The 24,091-nt window shown below is 34.5% G+C and overlaps 1 protein-coding gene across 1 annotated transcript in view; it reads right to left on the bottom strand.

The window, feature by feature from the left end:
- Window positions 1–22,515, bottom strand: part of LOC149539220 (Glycosyl hydrolase family 38 protein) — a 375,203-nt gene extending 352,688 nt beyond the window's left edge. Inside the window, exons 1-4 of the mRNA XM_089800555.1 lie at window positions 22,014–22,515; window positions 17,262–17,345; window positions 17,036–17,124; window positions 16,526–16,700 (exon numbers count right to left, since the gene is read on the bottom strand). Coding sequence (XP_089656681.1) covers window positions 16,526–16,700; window positions 17,036–17,124; window positions 17,262–17,345; window positions 22,014–22,220 — 555 coding nt within the window. The 5' untranslated portion in view covers window positions 22,221–22,515. The remainder of the gene's footprint in view (window positions 1–16,525; window positions 16,701–17,035; window positions 17,125–17,261; window positions 17,346–22,013) is intronic.
- Between the last annotated feature and the right edge of the window lie 1,576 nt (window positions 22,516–24,091).

Genomic DNA, 24,091 nt, shown 5'->3' with positions numbered 1-24,091 from the left:
ATAACAGAATTAAGAGATCGGCTATCCACTATTGGTCACAAAATTGATAGCAAGAAGTTAACCATGTTGGCTTTCAATGGACTTCCAACATCTTGGGAAGCATTCATTCAAGGTATAAGTGCTCAATTTAAACTTCCTAAGTTTAATCATCTAAAAACCAACTGCATTCAAGAAGAGTCAAGGCTAGTCACAAGAGGGATAAGTCAAAACTCCACAAATGGAGATATTCAAGTTCTAACCTCTCATTCTCACAAGAAGGGCAAGAGAGGAACCTTCAAAGGAACAAAGAGAGAGATTCAAATGGAAAACAATCATCCAAGAAAAGGAGTGACATGTCTAAAGTACAGTGTTTTAGATGTGACAAATATGGTCACAATGCAATGAAATGTCTGGACAGGCCTAAACCTCAACCCTTCATTTCTGAAGCTAGTAAGGCAGGCTGAGAAAAGGACTCAAAGAGACTTGTATTTTATTCAGCCCTGTCAAGCATGTGTCAGCCAGCCTTAACACTTGGTTAATTGATAGTGGAGCATCTCATCACATCACAAGATTTAGAGAATACCTAGATAGCTTGGTGGAAACTTTAGATGAGGAAGTTATCATTGGAGATGATTCTAACCATCCTATGAAAGGAGTTGGAACTTGCATCTTACACTTGCAATCAGGCATCTCCCTTCAATTAACACATGTATTATTTATACCATGAGTCAAGCGAAACTTGGTCCCCATAGCAGCCCATGAAGACAAAGGATACCGAATTACCTTCCTAGATGGTGAAATCCTAGCATGGCCCAAGAATTCAAATATTAAGAAAGCTCACAGCATAGGGGTTTGATACAGACGTTTATATAAACTTTGCACTTCTCCTTCTCAAGCCCTAATTCATGAATATTGAAGCACATGTGAGATTTGACATAGAAGATTAGGGTGCCTAGATTTTTATTCTTTACCTTCATAGAGAAAATGGTGACAAGTTTACCTAAACTTAAACAAGAACATGAAGGAACTTGCAAAGGATGTGCCTTGGGAAAGAACACGAAAGGCGCCTTCCATAATAGTGAAAGTAGATCAAAACATATATTAGAACTTATTAATTCAAATATATGTAGGCCTATGATTGTATCCTCTTTAGGAGGATTCTTGTACAATGTTATTTTTATAGATGATTATTCTAGGAATACTTAGACATATTTTTTGAAATGTAGAGAGTTTGATGAAGTCCTTATATGGTTTAAGGAATTCAAAGCTCTAGTAGAAAATATGTCTAGGAAAAGAATCAAAACCTTAAGATGATATCATGGAGGAGAATATACTTCTAACAACGTCAAAGCCTTTTGTAATAATGTTGGGATTAAGATGGAGCTTAGTGTTCCTTATAACCCCAAACAGAATTGGATGGTAAAAAGAAAAAATAGGACCATTGTAGAAGCAGCCAAACCCATGATGCATGATCAAAACCTTCATACCTCTTTTTGGGTTAAAGACCTAGAACTACAATACAATCCAAAATAGATGTCCTCACTCCATTTTGGAAAACAAAACTCCTAAAGAAGCATTTTCAAGGATAAAACCTTATAGAGGTCACTTAAGAATCTTTGGTTGTCTTGTTTACATTCACATACCCAAAGAAAAGAGATCTAAACTAGAAGCCTCAGGCAAAAAGGGAATATTTATAGGCTACAATGAAATATCTAAAGCCGATAAGGTTTATATTCTTGGACAAAAATTAATTGAGCTAAGCAAGGATGTAATTTTTGAAGAAGACGTTGCATTTAAAAGATCCAAGGACATTTATGAGATGGACACTGAAGATCAAGAGTCTCCTCAAAATATGGAAGAGGATCATGCTGAGACTCAGAGGGAGACCCTTGAACTTATGGAAGATGTTAATCCAAATGAGCCTATGGATCCTACTGATGGGCCTAGAGATGCTACTGTGAACCAGAAAAGACCTCTATGTGCAAAAAAAATGATACAAGAGGCTGAAACTTTTGTAGCACGTAAAGGACCCTTTAGGGAAAGCAAAAGACATTATAGACACTCTAGCTATGTTGCCTTAATGAGCAAAATCATTAAGTTAGAACCTTCTAGCATTAAGAAAGCCTTCAAACTCCAACTTTGGAAAGATGCTATGTAATAAACCATGAAATTTCCTTATTAAATTTATATTTTTTGTAATTATGAAGAAGAAATAAAATAATCTCATTGTATATATAAATTACATATAATAATGAATTAAATAATTAAAATAATGATAATAATAACTGCATGATCATTATTATAATAAATTAAATAATAAAGACAATAATAATAAAAAATGAATGATCATTATGATAATAAATAATTAAAATAATAATAAATTGATCATTATCATATAAGCATGATAATAATAAATTACAATAATAATAATAATGATCGTAAGAGTTATAAATTGAATGGCAATTATCACTTAAACATGTATCGATTAACCATTTATTGAAATGGCATCGCTTATAGTCGATTTGAACAGGCATGACTTTTCCGCCGCATATTTCTATGAAGTTGAAGGCATCGCATACAAAGATACGTACAGACCTTGCATGAAACAACAAGGACGGAAGGCGTGACCCAACGTTGCAAAACCCAAGGGCAGAGAAAAACGTAAGGGAAAATAATATACAGTTCGCAAGCAATCCTACCATCACATGATATCCAGAAACGAAGAAGGGTTTGGGTGCGACTCAATCTTCCTTGTCACTGCACGCATATTGGTCAAACTATACTAAGAAACCATTGAGCGGAGAATGCTAACCTTGGAAACAAAGCTAGACAGGAGTTGAATGCCATCCTTGGCGTGGGAAGAAAACATCAAGCAATCATTACGATAGAGGAGGAAGACTCATGTTTTTGCAGGCAACTAAACCCAAAGGACATATTAATATTAAGTTTGCAGGCATTGCCAAAGGAGCAAGTATTTACTGTTAAGGTACCAAAATAAGGAATGATGATTTATTAGAGAGAAATCATGGGACTGCAAGAAATTGGACAAGCTCATGAATGTTCTAAAAAGGAATTTTGAATTCAATGATTAAAATTTAGTTTCTTTAGAGAGAAACTGTAGATTTCTTTAGAGTAGATTCTTTAGAGAGGAACTACAAGTTTCTTTAGAGAGAAACTATAGGATTCTTTACAGTAGTTTCTTTAGAGAGAGACTACGAGTTTTTTTTGAGAGAAACTATAGAAGACAATATATATTGTAAAATTCAGCATATGCATATGACAGAGGTCTCCTTAGTAAAGGAGGGATCATTAACAAGTGATTAATTAGAGATCCCTAAAGCTAGAGGCTCCTTTATGACAATTACTTAGCAAGGGTTGAGTAATTCGAAAGGAGTCTCTTCAAGGATTAGTGATGGGTTTGAGGTATAGTTTAATACTGTAATTCAATGTTTTAAATTAAGTTTCATATCTTCTTTACTAATACTGACATTGTTTTGCAAGATTCAGCAAGGTTCATTACATGCTATGACAAAAGAATATCCTTATCAATGATGTTTGGGACATTGTTGCTAGACCAAAGGATAAATCAATGGTTTCATCTAAATGGCTCTTCAAAAACAAGAATGTTGTAGATGTGCAATATCCCTAACCAGATATTTTCTCAAAACCCTTGATGGAAACTCAAAAAAATTTGAACAAATATATATATATTGCAATGTGTTTCAGATTTCACTGGCAAAAAACCCAATAAACAACCAAATAAAAGAAGTCCCAAATTATTATTACAATAAATCTCAAACAGAAATACATTTTTAGAATTAATATTTGATTGAAGTTCTTCAATAAAATGACCAAGGAATCCAATCATAGATACAGTAACTAAAGAGCACTCTAGGTTACATTTTAGGTTGAACTGCTTTTTAATTTTTTCACTTAAGTGACTATATTAACTATATAGTTTGATTTATTTTTTGAGTAACCTTATGTTTCATTTAAAACATATAAGTTAAATATTACTTTTTGAAATGATATTTGCTCATAATATGTTAACTCTATTATGCAAATGTTATTTTTGACCTAATTAAGTGATATTTCCTCAAAAATTCAATTAGACATGTGCTTAATTGATCACTTAAGTTGTTCAATTACATGGTTTTCAACCCATTTACATGTAAATATGCAAATGCAATCTAGAGACCACAATTTTGCACTAAAAAAGGCATTTTTAAACACTTAAACATAAAAATGCATGCATTTTAAAATGTGCAATGACCCTCTAAGAATGTGATTTGCATCTTGGAACCTTTTTAAAACATGCAATGGCCCTTGGAAAGTGTGATTTTGCACTATAGACTTGTTTGGGCAAGTTTTTAAAACATGTAATGCCCTTCCTAGAATGCAATTTGTATCTAGACATCAAGTGCATGGTTTTTAAAATATGCCAATGCACTCCTAGAGTGCGTTTTGCATAAGGAGTCCAACTCATGTTATGTAAAGTATGCAAACCCCTTCCTAGAGTGAATTTTGCATCTTCTCTCATACATTGGCAAAGATAGAACCCGAATTTGAAGATTGAAGCGCAAAAAACTTCATGTTTTTCCTCTCCAAGAACACATTTTTCTTCAAAAACAACCAAATCTGCCCATGAAATAGTTTGAAATCTCCAAGATCAAGGTCATTTTTGCATCTTTTGGCATTCTCACTCCCTTGACATTGAATCTCATGCTAAAAAATGTTGGATTTTATGGTCTCTAGAGACCACTATTAGGTACCAGAATTTGCACCCAGTACTAAACTGAATGAGTTAAGTAATTCTAGTATAACATGGGAATCACTTCAATGTGGGACATTGAATTGAAGTGAGACCTCTAGTTTCTAGGTCGGTTCCTATCAGATGCTTCACTTAAAACTTGAAAACTTATGAGGGAAAGGGATAGAAAAATAAAGGAAAACAAAAAACAAACCTATGGTGATGCACCTAAAGTTCAAATCAGTGATATTCAAAGAACTTTTACACTTGAAAACCATGAAAAAAATTTCAAACTCACACAACTTGACTAATACATGCATGCACATAAATATTTTGTAGAAAGGTTGAAATGGATATTTGCTTAGTAAAGGAAAATTAATCTTTCACAATAGAGAATACATTACATCGACTCTACACAACCTGCAACCTATGTCATACATTTATCACAGAAAAGGTTCAAAAGTGAGACAAAATTGAAAGGAAAATAAGGCTTTCACTAACAGTTTGATCAAATCACACGAACATAGCTCTACAAATGACAAGAAGATGATAAAAATTATGCCAAAATAGTCTCCAATGTAGCTTCTAAATATCATAAACTAAGTTACAGAATCATGCAAAAATATTCCCAAAGGATAGAGAAAAATCACTAAGAAACAAAATTGCATAAGAGAGAACTCCCTTAAATGAGTTGCAAAACTCATTAAGTACAATGCTAATTCGACCAACTGGGTCGAATTCAGAAAAACAAAACCCAAAAATAGCACCTAAAACACCTCCAAATGGCATGTGTTTGATGACAATGTCAACCACCTCATACCTCACAATGAAAGCTCTTTAAAATCCCACTAAAAGCGTCCAAACTAAGTCAAAACACTCCTAAATGAACTGAACTATCTCCTAGATTCCCTCATTGAAACTCCTCCATCTTTATGAGCATCCTCAAACTTGGCAATAATATCTTTGCTCAACTTCTATATTTGCATTTAAATTTATTATTTAATTAATTGATTTATAATGACATCAATTAATAAATAATAATTACAATCTATATGAAATGCAAATATAAGAAATACATAACAATATGATAATATATTAATTAATACATTTTAAGTAACATATTATTATATTGCTTAGTATATCATCTACATTTAAAAATTATGTTTTATTATTAATATAATAATACACTACATAAAATATTCCAAGTAATGTGTAATTATATAAATAATAAAACATGTAGCCTTTCTATACTCAACGTAGCTGGACAGTAGGTTGTGGATTCCAAATGAAAATGCAAAAGAATTGAAGAAAACATAAAAGATGCCTAAGAGCATCTTTCCACCTCATTCGAAACATATGGAGCTTTGAGGAAAATGTGGAGAGTGTAATGTTTCGGGATAGCAATGCAGTGTATAAAACACAATGAGCGAATCGTTTGCTATGAATGGCCATCTGTGTGTTCCTGATTGGGGTCCGTACGGTGGTGGAGGCTATCCTGGAAGTAAGTCGTATGGTGGAGAGGGAAGAGATGTGCAAGGGGATGTAAAAATAAGTCCATACGGTATGGAGTGAAGATCGTACAATGGCAAGATGAGGGATGTCGTATGGTGAGGTTATGGCAATGGGGTGTGAAGGTACGGTGGCAAATATTATGGAGGTCGTACAGTGGTTTAAAGTGGGTTGTACGGTGGTCTATGCTAGCGTACCGTGGTGATAGAGGGTTGGTGTATGATGTGAAAGCCAAGATGGTCGTATGGTAGGCCGTACAATGGGCAAATGAAGGATAGGAGGGGCAATACGGTGGTGTGGGTAGATAGTAAGAATGAAGGCCGTACGAGCAATGAGGACGCTGTATGGAAATGTTCGAAAGCCACATGGTTAAGTATCTGCGCCACAACGGTGAATGCATCCTTGTTCCTACATAAACACAAATAGATCTAGACACAATAACAGAAACTTGAATACAAATAATCCTTCAATTAATATAAGCCGAACATGATGCACCGATTTGTCAAATCCAAGCGAAGTGTTACAGGCGACGGAATAGGGTGAGGGTTTAATCCCACCGAAACCGGATAAACCAAATAGAGAAGGTCTTTCACTTCCGAAATGGCAAACAACAGAGAACTCCAACAGGAATTCGCAATGCAAAATAAATAATCCAAATTGCATACCTAATGACTACCTATAAGCCGTGCTTAAATATCCGTCGGAGAAAACTTTTCGAGGGTGTACAAAGATAGTCGATGGCAACACAAACTACGGAAACAAATCAAAAAAATGGGTCCGAGATATATTAAATCAATCGGCCCATTAACAATAGTTTGATTAATGATTTATTTTATAACAGGAACATTACAAAGAGAGGTTTTCAAACATGCCAGTGATCTGCTGTTATATGTAAATATGGAGCTTAAATATGAATTTTTCCACCATGAAAATCAACTCTCTTGCTGTTGCCATGACTAATGCTATCGACTTGGAGTTGTTAAGCTAGAATTTTGGCACAAAACTTGGTCAACTTAGCCACAAATCTGGGCTCATTCGCTGCTCTGTAGTTGCATGTCGACTTGGTATTTGAGTTAATGGAGTTCACTGAAATTATTTCTCTTGTTCTTGGCAATTATCGTGCCTGATTTTTCTCATTTCAAGGGCAAGTTGGATGCTTCTCTGCTATTTTTCTGGCTTTAGACAACTGCCATCATGACACCTTCACATAGAGTTTGCTTGCGGTTTATTCAGTGTCTTCTAGAAGCATATTTGGCCTGATTTCTAGCCGCCATCTATGGAGAAACATGAACCTTTGCTGCAGTGATTTCAGTGTTTTCTGAAAATCATTTTGCCTGATTTTGCTGCAAACTTAACACTATTTTGGAGTTTGCTAACTCTTGCTTGATTGGATCTCTTTCTGAAACAAAACGTGGCCTTGCATCCTGGGTATCTTCAGTGCCATTCTAGAGACTTTAATGCTGCGACCGGGTCTTATCAATTTCTATACAGAAAGTGAGTCCTCTTGCTTTGAGAAGCAGAAACTTCATTTTACAGATTTAATGGGTATGCTACATTTATATATTTTTCCACTCTCTTATAGGCGCACTTTTATGGAAAAGAACTCCTATTTGTTTATAGCTTTCTATGGGTTTTATGTGAGCTCCTCGTTTGAGCACCAGCTGGAGATATATATTTTTTCACAATTATGTAGCTTGCACTTTCTTTGTTTACTCTGTAGAACTGGTGTGCAAAACTATTGCAAATTTACTGAAGGAATGATACCTCTCCTCTAGCATTCTTCCTCACTTTGTTTGCTAGAACACTTGTCATACATTCTTATGAGTATTTCATTGTACTTAGCTGTAGATTTCACTCTCTTGTTGCTTTGCCTAAAAATGATTCCTTTTTTGTTACCAATGTGACCATGTTGTTCTGTTACCAATAGTTCACTGTTTTGTTATTTCAGCATATTTTGTGAACATATTGCTGCTGTCATTCAGTAATACATTCATGAACCTGAAGCTCTGTTTAATTCTTTGTACTTGGGCATAATGCAATGACTGATATATCTCATTTTCCTTTCTTTGCAAATGTAATGATGTAATAGTAAAGTAGACAATAATGTACGAGATGAGGTTACCTCCATTGCTTAGATATTTTTATCTAACCAATTCTTCATGCTTCCAAGACAGTTGATGAATCAACTCAATGTAGCGGCAAGAGATCTGAATCGGAAAAAGAAGATAACCAGTCATTACATTAGGCAATGATTGGTTCCCCTTGACTCTCTACATCTTTGTTTTCTTTTGCTTTCATGTCTTGGCATTTGCATAGATAGGAAGCATTAGTATCAGTAGGCTATACTCTCACAGCCAATTGTGTAAGAGGCTTTTACTTTCAGCATTTTCCATTTAATTTTGTCAGTTGTAAATATCAGTTGTATCCATCTTTTGATGAATAATACAAGGACATTCGTGTATGAATGAATGGCATTCATGCACTCTCTTTGTCTTCATACTTAAATTTTACACGTGCAAAATTTCAGTAACAACCACGTTTTTGCAAAAACATTCATTTCTTGGTAGTTTTTTAGCATGTTTTGGCCATAAGATAAATCGTTTGAGCCTTTTAATCCTTGTTATCAGTTTCTAAGATCATGTTTTTGCCCTCAAATGACAAAAACGACTCATGTCATGGCATCTTAAGAAAGCTTTTTTTCCAAAACATGTCCAAGTGTTCGGTTTTGAGCAAAAAGGGTTTGTGTTTTAGTGATCATTGACCACATTTTGGGATTTCTCATGCCAAAACCGACCATTGAATGCTTATCAATTATCCATTACTTGCAAGTGTGGAGGAAGTCAAATAGTTGTTTGTGAATCTGGATTCGAAGGAGAATTGGTCTTCAAGTCTATAAATCTTATTATTTTGGCTCTTTGACCTCTAAGTAGACAAGTTCAACCTTGCTTATTAATTCATACTTATCTTGTTATTTTGTTGCATATTTAAACTTAATGTTGCACACTTGTTCAAAGATATGCCATGAAAAGTGCATTTTGCCTTTAGATATGATGAGAATTTGGATATTTCTCAAAGTCCAAATTCAAATTTGCACTTGAAAGCAACTTGTTTGTTGACATGTTTGAGTCTAAGACCAAAGGTATGTGTTTGATTTGTGCTTGTTTTCGTTGTTTGTTTGCTTGATTTCTCGTCTTTCTTCTTTTGAAAGAAGTTGCAAGTTTTTTCCCAAGAACTTAAGAGCATATCACACCTTTTCACTTTCCACCTTTCCATGCAAATGCATCACATCATTTTATATTCCACCAACACATGCCAAAGCACATTGCATCCATTTCCCAATATATGCAATTACATTCCAAGAGCAATTACATGTAATTCAGTCCTCCATCCACATTTACATATAATCTCATCCTTCATACGCATTTACATGCAAACCTATCTTCCATACCCACTTACATGTAACTCCATCCTCCAAACCTAATTACATGTTTACATCAAGTAATAATTACATGGAAATCACTTAAAATGTAATTACATCTAAACAACCTAATTTTGGTAAAAGGTCACACTTTAAAACACTAGTCTCCATTTGCATGCATCCCTATGCACCTTGCTTGCAATTCCTAGCCATACCCACAAAAACTCATTATTGCCCACATGCAATCCATCCTTCTAAGTTCGACTTTGGCCCTTTCCATCCAAATACATATGTTATCTGGTTCATTTCCGGTCATCACATGTGTTCCATAAGTGTCTAATCCATACTTCGAACACTCATCTCTCATGTATTCGTCATTGTAACTGAAATCACAAAGATTTCATGGATCCAATTCCATTGGAAGATGCTTTCATCTTCATGTTGCGGCACACTCTTCAAGATATGTTAGAACTTCTTCAAAGAATAGAGACATCCCGTCGAGAAGATATGCTTTGACCCTTAGAAAGCAGTAATTCATTTGGTCTCTATTTTCCCAATGGCTGTCCAAAAACTTGAGTTCGTGTGGGAATGCACCAAGCACTTTGCTTCAATAAAAAAAGAGTTAAAAGGTGTTAATGGAAAGTTGTTCTGAGTTTACATTTGGAGACCATCGAGAAGGTTTTCAAAAATGTCAGAGACTCCAAAATGTGTCAATCTACAAAGGAGAGTTCACGACAACTTGAACGAGAAAAAGTTTGATCACATCAAGTTTTCAAATGACAACTAGAAACTCATAAAAGAGGATGTAGTGGTGCAGAATATAGGAGTCCTCGATCCCGCATGCATCACCAAGTACAAGGCCCTTTAGAACAATCCCTAGGATTTTTTCAACTCTCTTTTGTCTTCTTCCTTCTTTAGTTTTCATGTTTGTAATTGGAAAAAATGAATTGTATGAAAATATGTAATTATACGTAATTTGATTGCATATCCTTATGACATGCAATCCAATAATTTCTCTCACCTAGTTTGATCGGGTCAAAGTTGGTTGAGTTGCTCCCACTTTTTCCTCCATTTTTTTTTCAGCTCCTTTGCCTATATAAAGGAGTACCCTCTCATTGTAAAAATCATCTTTTGTTGTATGCAAAAAAACTCTATCAAACTTGTGCAAGCATAACTTTGATTGTTTAGTACCAATTTGGGAGAAAAGTGAATAAAGGAAGCAATTGGATTCAAAGCTTTGACTGGAAGCAATTGTGATAGCACAAATTAGAAGCTTTGATAGTAATTTGTGTCTATTGTCTTTGATTCATGTTATTATAGTGTGTTCAATCATAGATCGTAGTGAGTTAAGAAGCAATAGGAGCTAAAGCTTTCACTAGGAGTAATTGTGGTAATACATAAACTAGAAGCTTTGACTGTAGCGTGTGTTACCATCTCAAATTCACGAAAAATAGTTAGAATTTCCCTACTGCTGGAAGTCTTTGTGCCCCAATGGTAGATGATTTTCTTAGGGAATAAATTAAAACTAAAAAGAAGTTATAGAATATAAATCATCTACTTCTAGAAGTCTTTGCGCCCCAATGGTAGTGGTTTTCCTTGTGAATTAGACAAACAGGACTTAGAGCCAAACCAATACGCTTTCAATCAGCCTTTGAGATGGTGTTGGTTTATCAATATCACTGTTTCCAGCTATAAGATAGAAGTGTAGTTTAGAAATTTAATCTTGCCCATTACTAGCTCCGCAACTAAGTGGATTCTTTCCTAAAAGAAAAGAAAGAATATTGGTTACACCCCTTACAAAATCTCTCAACTTCTTGCTTACCTTGAGTTGATCCAAGGAATGGTGAGAAGGGGGAGTCTTCCCTTCAATGTAGGAGAGACTTGGTCCCATATGCTACAACTGGTCTACCTATTTTGCGATTGGATTTTCACAAAACTGTCCATTGCAAAATATCCACCCAACATTGTGCGTGATGATGAGAGGCTTCCTAAGCTGAAAACCTCTTATCAATGGCTCTTGTGAAACCATCCAATACCTCGGGATCATCACATGGGAGGCCCCTTCCACCCAACTCTGCATACTTATTGGGATTTAGAGCAAAGGCTTCCATACGAAGCGGGGTATTCATTATGTTCCAACTCCGTGTCATAATAGGCCTAATATACTCCTCATAAAACCCTAATGTAGTATCCTTTACTCCCACAATTTTTGTCATCTTCCTCAACATGCTATCATAAGTCTCATATATTTCTCTAATACTAAGAGCATTGGTATCAGCATATCTAATGGCTTCTACAATGGGGGCTATGACAGAGCAAATATATTTGCATTATGCAAACAAAAATTATAATTATAATTAGAAATTTTAAGTTAGCATGAAAATTAGCAAGCAAAAGACTAACATTTAATTTGAAAATCAGCAACTTACCTCATTGTGGACCACTTCTTGTCATCAAGGATCTTTGTTTCACCACTTTTCCTTCAGAGGACTTAGAGTTGAACCATCATCCCTACTCTGAATTCACCACCATCAATCGAAGGGCCTCATGCACCTCAATTATCCTCTCTATCAAGATGAAGTATGTGCAATACCTATAGAGATAATTATAAATTAAAATGAAGTTAAACATTAAACACATCACATGTAAGTTTATAACAATTATAAATTAAAATAAATTTAAAGCAAACTAAACTATAATTAAAATTGGCATACCTTGTCTTGACTGGTTTGAGGAACTCCTTAAAGAAGGACCTGAATAGAGGAAGTGAAGTGTGGTGGTTGCATATAAATATTTGCACTTCTCTAGCGTCTAACACCATCTATTTCACCCACTCAATCTTCCCTATGTCCTTCAATGCATTGTTCAATGCATGAACACAACAAGGGGTCCAAAAGATGTGTCTGTAAGCACCCTCTACCATCAAACTGGCTGAATTGCACACCCGTGTTGAATCTGTGATCACCTGTATTATATTAGCGGTCCCGACCTCCTCTATGGCATCCCTCAAAATGGTGAACTAGAACTCTACATCCTTCCTCTTTCCTACGCAATCTATGGCTTTCAAAAATTAAGAGCCAGCAGGGGATGTAACAATGATATTGATGAGTGGCCGATGTCTAACATCAGTCCACCCATCCATCACAATAGAGCAGCCTGTCCTAACCCAAGTATGTTTCATATCCTCAAACAACAAAGCAACTCACTATCTAGGACGATGGTTCATAGCCTATGCTCACCAAGGAATACAAATGATGGATTTATGGTCAATATATCTTTCACCATTTGTTTAGTATAAGTGGAATGGGCTACATTATATGGGATACCATTAGCAACAAAAAATCTACCAATGGATGCCTCACAAGCTTCATTTGCTTCTGCATTAAACAAACTTTTCATCGAGCCCTTCTCACCACTACCCATCTTCCTCTCCCCTCTAGTCTCAATAGAGCTGCCACTAGTACCAATGGCAGATGTCATATGCCTAGATGATTGTGAGTGAATAGAGGGTGATGACACAATCAAATTTTGCCCCCCATTTCAGCCTCTAAGTGCAATCTTTGGCACTCTAATCTCTTTTCATCAATCTAGTTAGGACAAGTTTGGACTCCATGACATGCAACACTTAAAAAGTGTAACAACACTTTAAAAGTGTGACTTCACCCTTGTATAGCTGCCCCTAAAATCATCATAACAAATATGACAATCCTACACCCTAGTCCCTCCTGCATTTTGTTTTTCTTATGGCCTAGGTGTGACAAATTGAAGAAGAGGTTTTTTCCCTATTGAAAGTACCCTTTGCATAATCTTTTATGATGGTGGAAGGGCATTTAAACAAATCAATTTTAGGATCAGAATCTTTCCTAGTCCCACTATTAACAATATCATCCCCAACCACATTTTCCTCATCATCACCACTACTAGTAGTATTTCCACTACTGCTCATTGTGCTTTGTTTTGAGATTTTAATATGCAATGAAAATATGAGCGGAAACAATGAAATAAATAATTAACAATCAAACTCTTTCAAGCTGCAAATCTATTTAAAAAATAGAAAATGGAAGCATAAAGATTTTCATAGTTGGTGCATAATAGAGGAAGTTCAAAGTTCAAACCCTTGCAGAAGCTCTTGGAATCAAACAAATCACCTCCTCTTCTTGTAAAATGAAAACCCCAACTGCTGCTATAAACTCAAGCTTCACATGCAAACTAAAACAAATCTCAATAATAGCATAATTCGGTCATTTTTGACCTTTTAGGGCTGTTGGGGAGGCGGGGCCCACTAGACGTACATGTCAATGCAAAAAAAAAGACATTTATAATTTTAATTTTTTAATTTTTGGCGTGCAAAACAAAGGGGATGGACAGTCGTCCCCGAGACGGTGAAGGGATGTCTGTGATGTCCCCAACTGTCCCCGGGACAGTCGTACGACCCCCCTTTTTCCTCTTCTGTCACCGAGTTTCCAGGACGTCTCCCTGGTTTTTTGGCAAATTGGGTATGGCAGGGGGACATCACGTACCCATTCCCTTGTCCATGGGACATCCCCGTTACCGAAACTTGATGTGTTATTGCTAAGTATATTGGTAATTTATATCGTTATAATTGTTGCAGCATATATATATATATATATATATATATATATATATATATATATATATATATATATATATAATCGTTCATGTTTAACTTGGTGATGATATCACTGAGACTTAGTAATCAAACGGCATTGTTAATGGTAACAATAAGACATATCAATAACAGACATATCTCTCATAGACACATCTCTATGTGAAACCATACGGTTTCACATAGAGTCATGTCTCAACGTGAGACATGACTCTTTGTTGTCATATGTATATGAAGTCGTTCCAAATACTTTGCAATATACAGAAATCATTAATGCAGAGAAAAATAAATATACAGCAGATCGATTAACATATCTCAGCAATATTGTACTACACAGACTGATATTAATAGACATATCTCAGTGATATTATTGTGAAGTACAAACATCCATATTTCCAGGTTATTGAACTGTGTAGAGTTCAATTCTTTTTGATTATGCAATCCTGCATAACAGATAGAATAAAATAAAATTACCTGTCATATAAATCTGATCAAAATTAACAGTAATGACCCCTTCTTGGGTGAAATGTAAAACTGAGTCAATTACCTAATTTATCCTTCTTAGTTAAATGATTGTAATCTAACAGGTAAAGATTTACACACAAAGGAATGTTTGTATGAGTATACACAATTATTGACATTGAAGGGATAGCAATGTCTGATATAAAATGTGCTATGACAGTAAGTGCTACTGGTGGTGATATGTGGAAGATGCTATGTTTAACACATGATATGCTCCTGAAATTGGATATGTATTTCTTTAGCAGTTTGGTTGCCAGATCTAATATGCCAGTGATTCTGCCAAGAGACACTTCACTCAAATAGAGCAAGTCTGATATAGAACTAATTAAAGAGGTGAAGTTCAATGATAGAGGCTATTAATTTGCTAAGAGGTCAAAAGTGTAGACTCAATAGTGGTTATATAAAAAAAAATGAAGAAATTTCCCTGATGATCTTGAAAGAATGATTTATACCTTCCTAATAAATCTTCTCTCACCAAAAGGTTTCATTTAAAAGAGCCATGTCTGTACGCACCATTTAGAATTTGTGTCATTTCACAACATACTCGATAGCGACCCATCTCATGATTATCATTGATAACTCTGTTTGTTATTAATCAATTTGTCTTCTTTCTAATTGACTCGCTCACAACTCTTACATCTTTATCACTGCTTCAGTCATGACGTTTCATTGAGATATTGTTGATGGGGAAATCATGTAATCATTGTCCATCTAATAATACCAATAATGTGCATATAATCAATGATTACTGAAATCTCTGTTGTTCTATATTATCCATATAACGCAAAGGCTTTGGCCGTTTACCAATCAAAAAAAAATGATTAGTGAAATCTCTATATTGCACAATACTCCAGGTCTCTGTCTATGGTAAATCAACTTAGCATACTTATCACTGCTTCCATATTCTTCTTCCCACCATATCAATGTTGTTGTGTTGCCTGTGTAATTGATTATCAGTACTTTTCATACTTAATTCCCAAATTTTCTTAATTATCAATACTAATGACCAATTATGTTGTCATTGTGTCTTCTAAAAATATAATCTGAATCATTTAATGTCAATCTTATTAATTTATCCTTTGCTGAATTTACATACCATCTGAAACATATTTACTAATGCCTTAGCCAATCACAATTGTGATTGCTGTTGGGATTACTACCAACTTGTTCACACATGACCATTCACGCACTTGGGGGTATTTGGGGATGATCATTTATTAACTTCGATGGCCTCGATTCATTATAAAGGTCTTTCCTTCACTATGGCTAACTACGATGATTGTAATTGTTGTATATTATAATTCCTTCTTGGTTTGTATATCTAGTATTTATTATTTATTTATTTAATACTAATTCCATATTCTTATATTATTGTTGTCATTATTAGGTCAAATGGTCATCTCAAGATCACACTTTGACATTGTGTAGCCAAAAGAAATTAGTACCCAAGTTCAAGTTGTCATGTCCCCTTCTGAAGCATAGGTTCAAGTTGTGATTTAGTTAGTTTTTGCTACAATGAGTTTCCCATTCTAATTCTTAATTAAAAAGTTCTATGATACCCATTATTCCATTTTGTGTCACACTAAAAGATGAGAAGTTAAACACTAACAACTCTAATCAACAATCAACAAAACCATGGAGATATAACAAAAGTACTTCATTAAGACCAGAATGAAAATAATATTTCACATCTGCAACTATCTAAGAGTGAAAAAAAGACCTCAGTGCCAAGCAAGTAAGCTTGAACTGCAGAATGCCCAAAAGGATCGATTTGCCACCCAATGCGTGGAATCTTTCCAAATTCCTTCTTGATGAAGCGATGCCCAAGTGTTGTCTGATCAATCATGTCTATATAATGGGTAGTTGCCTCATCATGCATACACATACCACCATTTCTGTATATTGAGATACAAGAGACCCAATTAATTAACTGATCAAAAATAGTCTTCACTTCTAAGATCACCAAAATCCCCTTTTCATAAGCTGGTCAGTTAAACAAATAGATTCAAATAAGAACTTATTGGTGCCTTTTAAGCAACCCATCATCTCCTATATGGATAGATGCTCTTAAATAAAAATCTACAGTTAACAGAAATCATGGCAGGCCTTAAAGAATTTGTACCCTGATAATTGTTTATAACTACATGTTAGTCAGTTTAAAAATGGTCCTAATCCTTGTAACAGCTATTTGCAAAAGAAAAGAAAACTATATTTAAGGAAAGAAATATACATAAATTCAAGCTGTCCTGACTCAACAATGTCTCTGACTTGTGCCTGCTTTTGATCGCTTAGATCTCTCCACCATCGTTGGAAAAATGCCTGCATTTCTCAAGCGTGGCAACATTATCATCTTCACTAAACATAGGAACTCTATTTTAATCTTCCTTATATAAGATTTATTTGTTCTTCTGAAATACATGTAGGAAATAAATGTTTTGAGATTAGGTGGACAGTGCCTGTTCTACGTAAATAAACTTTCGGTTCTTATCCTCTTGTAATGCAGCAAGAACAGAATCCAAGATTAACTGCACGGCAGCACCCTGCATGTAGTTTGGGAAAAAGTATCAGACTCCTCTCAATACAGTGCCATTCACAAACAGAATAGAACACAAACCAGAAACCTGATGACTGAAATTCACATCATTATTAAAATGCTAGGCACTGAAAGCCTATTCTAATTCATTGGTGGGTATAACATAAAATTAATAGTTATCCTAAGCCAGAGATTGAAAAGACATTGTATCACTAATTAAAAAACTGAAGATAAAAGTAAGTAGGTTTCCAAAATCCATGGTAAATGCAAATTGTATCTAGGTGTGATAATCTAACTTAGCCTTATTAAAATTATTAAAACGCTAACTTAGGAGAATATTTAAATATATTAAAATATTTCCCAAGTAGCCAAGGAACAATCCAAACACCTTTAAAACATGAAACTGAGTTTGTCACCTATTTGTGACTGATGTCGGACAACCTGGGCTAACTAGCAGTCTCACCCTCAAATCTAAGGATACTCCTAAAAAATAGGGAACACACCCAAATCTCCTAAAATTGAGACCAGGGGGTGATCTCATAGAACCTCAACTTTGGAAACATTACCACATCCTAAAAGGTAGGAATCTCCCCCAACAATCAAGGAACTACATCCTAAAATCAAGGAGCTGCTCTCAATTGATCTACTACTGCCTGCAATACCAAATCCGGACGCTGCAAACCCTGACTAGGTCCTTGATCACCACTGCCAGCCTACGAGACTCCATAATAGACTAACTCTCATGTCACTGCTAGACAGAGCTAAAGAGGGGACATGACATAGTCCAAGGTTATTTAGTGAAAGTTTGTTGATAGATTTTGAGATCACAATGTCATATGGAACTTAAATGAAATGTAAATTCTCCTTCCTAAGAGTAGATGATTTCTAATAAGATTAGCCTATCAACAAGGTTCTTGTAGGCTAACACAATGGATAGGAAGCCTATTTAGGGGTCTTGTAGCCCTTTTGGGAGGTTTGTGTGGCATTTCAAGAGCTCAGAGCTAGTGTCCTATTTTGTAGGAGGGGCTCCTATTTTTATGAGGCCAGTAGTTTGCCTGTTAACCATCCAAAGCTTGTGGAGCCTTTTAAGGGACTTGATAAGTCATTTGAATAGATGGTTTCTTAAGATTTAGGGGAGTTCTTATTTTTAGAAGACTGGGACTTGGGTTGTCATTTCTAGACATCACTAGGGGACCAAGTCCATCATTAGTTTTCAATGGAAAAGGTCAAGTTGATGGCTTTAGACTAAAATTAAAATATTTAAGTATCAACTTTAATGCTTTAATTAAATAAATTAAAAAGTTATTTATCACACAGTCACTTTATGAGGAAATATAAGTGACTTTTTAATAACATTATAAAAGTTGCATTTTAAAGTTAAAAGTGACTTTAAGTTACATTTTAATTTCTTTGAGGTGGATGCCACATTGGAGTAGTGAATAACTAAACATTTAAGTGGGAGATATTTGATTAAAAAAATAAAATACTTGCAACCCTAAAAATGGCATTGGGGTTTGAGGAAGAATAAAAGAGACATTTGGACCTTCATTTTGCATCTTTGGAAGCACAATTATTTTTGGAGAATTCATTTTCAGCATTCCAGAGCTCTTAGAGCTAGGGTTTAGTAGGAATTATTTGTGAAGACAAAATCCTGCACTAATCTAAATGTCTACAAGTGTGGAAGATCACCCAAAGGCACAATATATAGGCAATTCCCTATGGAGTTTGCATTGGCCTCACATCAATTAATTAAAATTACAGAAGGAATTCAATTTTCAAATTGCAGCAATGGAGAGTGTCAGAGTAATTGCCAATATTCCCCTTTCCGATTTGTGACATGGCTTAATTGTCTCATGTGTTCTATAGTTCTAGTGTTTGTATTGAGCATTGATAGGTCGATCTTTTAGTGCAACGGTAACCCTACCTTGTAATAAGTGGTACCAAAGCTTGGTCATAGGTTCAAATCTCCTCGCTAAAGAGGGGATTGTTGGACTAACCATCAATGTTCCCCTTCGGAATTTGTGGCATGGCTTAATTGTCTCCTGTGTTCTATAATTCTAGTGATTGTATCAAGCATTGATAGGTCAATCTTTTGATGCAACGGCAACCCTAGATTTTAATAGAGAGGACAAGGTTTCATTATTATTTTTGAGTAAGGAGCAGAGCTGCAATAATTTGACACTATACCTGAGCATAATTCTGATCTACACTCACCTACATCTTTTTGCTTGCAAGAATAATTGAGGTGACGTGGGGTTTTGAGCAGATTCAAATGAGAAAAATTCTACGATTACTATATCTTACAATTCCATCAACTCACAGCCTCCTCCTCTAACAATGGCTTCAAAGATAGGTAATTATCTAACTTCTACACCCAGGCACAAGTTGAACATCTATCACCCCATCAAAATTTGGTAACGTCAACTTGCCCACAGCCTACTGGAAATCCCTATTACTCTAATCCTAATCTGAGTCTCTTCTATCTTATGAACTGATAAGGGTCAATAACTCCCTGACCTCAGATAGTAGGGTCATATACTACACGTAATGATGCTGGATCTCCACTATCACTAAAATTTATAACTCGGGCCCACAACCCTATGAAGTAGATGACTCCTACTGTGGAGTGAAAACTAGCTGTAGAGGCCTCGGAACTGAACTGGGAGCTGAAGTATGCTCACCCTGTGGCATGTTGGTCTCACCTGCAGAAGTATTATGTTGAGGCTGCTCCTCTAATGACTGATTCTACTTAACCATTCATCCCAATAGTTGAGACATCATATCCATAATAGCGTCAAATTTTCTCTCCATCCCGACGTTGGGACTAAGGTACCTAGATTTTCCTTCTCTTTCTTAGCCAAAGTATCTATCAAGGTATCATTGACTCTAAAATCTAATCTGTGAATTCATCTCCTCATATAAGTTACAAAATGTTGATCACTCATCCAAAAACTGTATGTTGTTCATAGGATGGCAGGAACTGTTTGAGCTCTAATACCACTTTAATAGCCACCCCCACAATACGACTTCGCAAATTCTGATTTTCGATAGGGATATAAGAACATAACAATACATAAGGTTACAACATACCCAAAAGGTGGATTATAAGAACAGAGTACTTCAATGCGGACACTATTTTAATTGGTTGTTTCTTGTCCATAGGTAGAGAAAACACAACAAACTACTTCAACTACCACAATCTCTTCATCCCAACAAAAGGACTCATTATAACGAAAAGCATTGTTGGGTTAATCCACATGAAATGAGCCAGGAAAGGAAAATCAAGAGGTGCCATACATTTCTCTGCTAGAACTTTCAAAATCTAACAAGTGTGCAACATAATTCTTTAATCTTCTTGTACAGAATATGTAATTAAAATGCCTGAAGATTTCGAACATCATTATACGCTAGTACATAGCAATCTCAAACTCATCTTGAGAAAAAATTGCTGACAGTAATTTTAATGGGAAGACAAAGACATCTGAGTTGCAGCAAGGAAAGAAGGGAAACAAGAAGTAAACCCTACCTCCTCATTTGCTAATCACACCTTCTAAAAGACAATAGTTGATCAGGAATAAAGGATATGGTAATTTTTAACATTAATGGGTATAAAGAAGTAACCATGTCAACTCTCCATATTGGCTATTGTCAATTCACTAGCCATTGATTACATAATAATGTTTTCATATTGATCTGATCATCTATTTACCCAAAATGAAAAGGAAATCAGACTTAAGTTACCGAATATTCCAAAAAGAGGAAGCCAAACATTTGAAAATTAATTACAAAATCACTACACCTAGTACCATCAAAACATTTAGAAAAGAGTTGAATGGATTAATCTTAAGAAGTAAAAGCAAATACACTGACAAAAATGGAGTTTCACTTGTATTGGTTTCTTGCTTGTGTGTGATAGTGGTGTGCAGCTGTATTCTATTTTTCCTTTTTAACCTTCCTCTTTTAGAGCCTCTTAAAGATTTTCTCAAGACTCTTTATTGTATACTGATATACTCTCAAGTTCCATTAACCTACTGTTGGTCACACATGAATATTAGCATTTCTTTCTGTCTTTCTTATTTCTAGGTTCGAGCCCCTAAGCATGGAAGTGCTGAAATACAGTAAAATTATACAATACGCAATAGGCTGGGTGCAAGGCATGGATATACCCCTTAATTGTGACATTGATTAATTGAACTATTAAAACTCCTAGTACAGTAGAGGAGAAAAACATTTATTCTTTTAAAATTGCAAAAATTTCAAGCTAACATTAATATAGTGATGAAAATAAATGAATGTTAATTACAAATTGAGCTAAAATTTCAGATGCAAATCTCCATTAGTTCGGAATCAAAGCTTACCCATAAAAGAGAATTCAGCAGATCAAATAAAAACTATGGAGAGGAAGAAAAAAGTCTTCTTAAAATTTATACATCAGTATACTTGACAAAACAAAACAATATCAACGAAGTAAACTTAAATTTCTAAATAAAATGCATATAATTAGAAAAACTTTCAATAACCAAAATTGTATTAAATTTTTTTCTTTATTGCAAACCTGATATGGCGAACACTATCTGACCCCTTTACTGATAAGTTTCAAATTTTTTACCAGCTTTCAATATTTCAAGAAAACTGTTACGAAAAAATCTAGAAACATAGGATGAATGCAAGTAACCTGTATAGAATTGTTGGAGCCGATATAATATTGGTCGACAGTCTTCAGCCATCCGACATCATCGTGAGTGTGGGGAACAAGATGAACATTCAATTTTCCTGCTACTACTCCACTTGTAGTATTGTACTGCGGTAGACCAGCATTTGCATTTAACGCCATGAGCGCTATCAAAAGAATCAAACATTCCACGACTTCGCTCGACGCCATCCCAGTAACTATTTTGGTCTTTTTTCTGCAGAACAGGTATAAATATAACAAGAATGGAACTCGCAAAGTTGGCCATGACGGTGATTACGAGTCTCCTCTGTCTTCTATTTTATGTCTTTTAGGGTGAATTTGTTTCTCCCATTCGCCTCCAACTTGGTAAAATCGGCCTGAAATTGATTGAAAGGGCGGGCATTGAAAGTAATTAAATTTCAGAACATGAGATAGTTACTGTCTCTAGAAGTCGTTCTCTGAGTTATTTGATTTGAATGAATTAACGCAGAATAAAACAGGGCACAAGATGTCAAGTAGCAACATCTTAAGATATACGACAATTATGTTATCCGTACAAAATGTTTTCCTGATGTATGGGGGAGGAACCAATTTCATGACTAATTTGTTTATCATTATAGAGGCTATTGTTGTATAATTTTTGGTTCGGGATTTATTCTGATTCATTTGTCTTGAATATGTAGAGATTTATATAGATTGAGTAAAGATACCATTCTCGATAGTATCAGTGCAAAGTAGAGAATTTAATATAGAATTATGAGTCAGTGATAAGAAGTATGAACATATTTCAAATGTGAGTATTTCGTTGTATTAGGGAAAAAAACATTAAATGAAATAATTTGAAAAAGATTGAATAATAGTTTGTTGATGAGAATATATCAATGGAATTATGAGTCAGCAAATATTTCTAATTGGAAGTATTTTGTTGTATTGAGAAAAATGTAATTTGGAGGATTGAATGATATTGTTTGGTGAGACACTATATTAGAAAGTATATAATTAATTATAAAATTAAATAAGGATGTTAAGTAGCAAAAGAAGGATGTTGTTTCTTACAACTTTAACATATAAAAAGTCATGGTAATATATTATTGTAAAGTATACAATTAATTAGCAATTAAAAATATAAATGTATCATTATGTTGTATTAGAAAAATAACTTTTTTAAATGATATAATATGGAAGATTGAATAATAAATTTTGTAGAATTATGACTAGCTAATAGGATTTTTTTTAAATCAGTAAAAGGCCTAAGCCCTAATGATTTATTAAGAAATTATTACACCATTCTTCGTTCAAAATTGGGCTTTTATGGGAGTGAGAATCCTATTTTCTTGCCCAATGACTATGTCCTTTAAGAGATTACAAAATTAAATACAATGATATCCCTTATTTACAAAGGTACTTGATGAAAATTCCCTTCATTATTTAGTGTAAAGCATGTATATGTCCATTTCTTGTCCATCCTTTTCTTTATATGCATGGCTCTGAATATCATGCTTCTTGCCCAAGATCAATGTTAGTCAATCTATCTTATAAATGGTTTTACTAACTATCCTTTTTATAGTTAATCTAAGAACACTTTGGGAACTAGCTACTAGTTATATTATTTCTAGAGATAAATTATTGTTAGAAGATTTTTTTTAACGAGGCTTAGTATCATAGATCATTTAAAGCAAGTCGTTTGGAATTAATTTGATTTGTGAAAACCTACATTCTACTTTTATATACAATTTTATTATGGATCTAAATCATGTAATTAGTCCTAATATTTTTTAACATTGTGATTTTTATTTGGTTTATTAATGTTTGCCTTTTAAAAGCATCTCTTAATTTCAATAGTGAAATTTAAAATCATCTTACTATTTGTTATATTTTATTAAAGCTTAATTGATCATTGAGAATGAAAATCTTAATTTTGTGTTCTTGTTCCTAGTTTCCTTTTATTATACTATTTTAAGTGACATGTTTGTATGTTTGGCTTCACACCCTTGTTTCAAGTATAGATATGATGTATTTTTAAAAGGTTATTTTAATATGTTATGATATGCTTGTCCACATAATTTGGCCCATACTTCCAA

Source organism: Cupressus sempervirens, chromosome 9, assembly GCF_028749045.1.
Source record: "Cupressus sempervirens isolate cs-2001-9-10 chromosome 9, ASM2874904v1, whole genome shotgun sequence".
Taxonomy (NCBI): Eukaryota; Viridiplantae; Streptophyta; class Pinopsida; order Cupressales; family Cupressaceae; genus Cupressus; species Cupressus sempervirens.
This window is presented reverse-complemented; position numbering and strand designations above follow the sequence as displayed.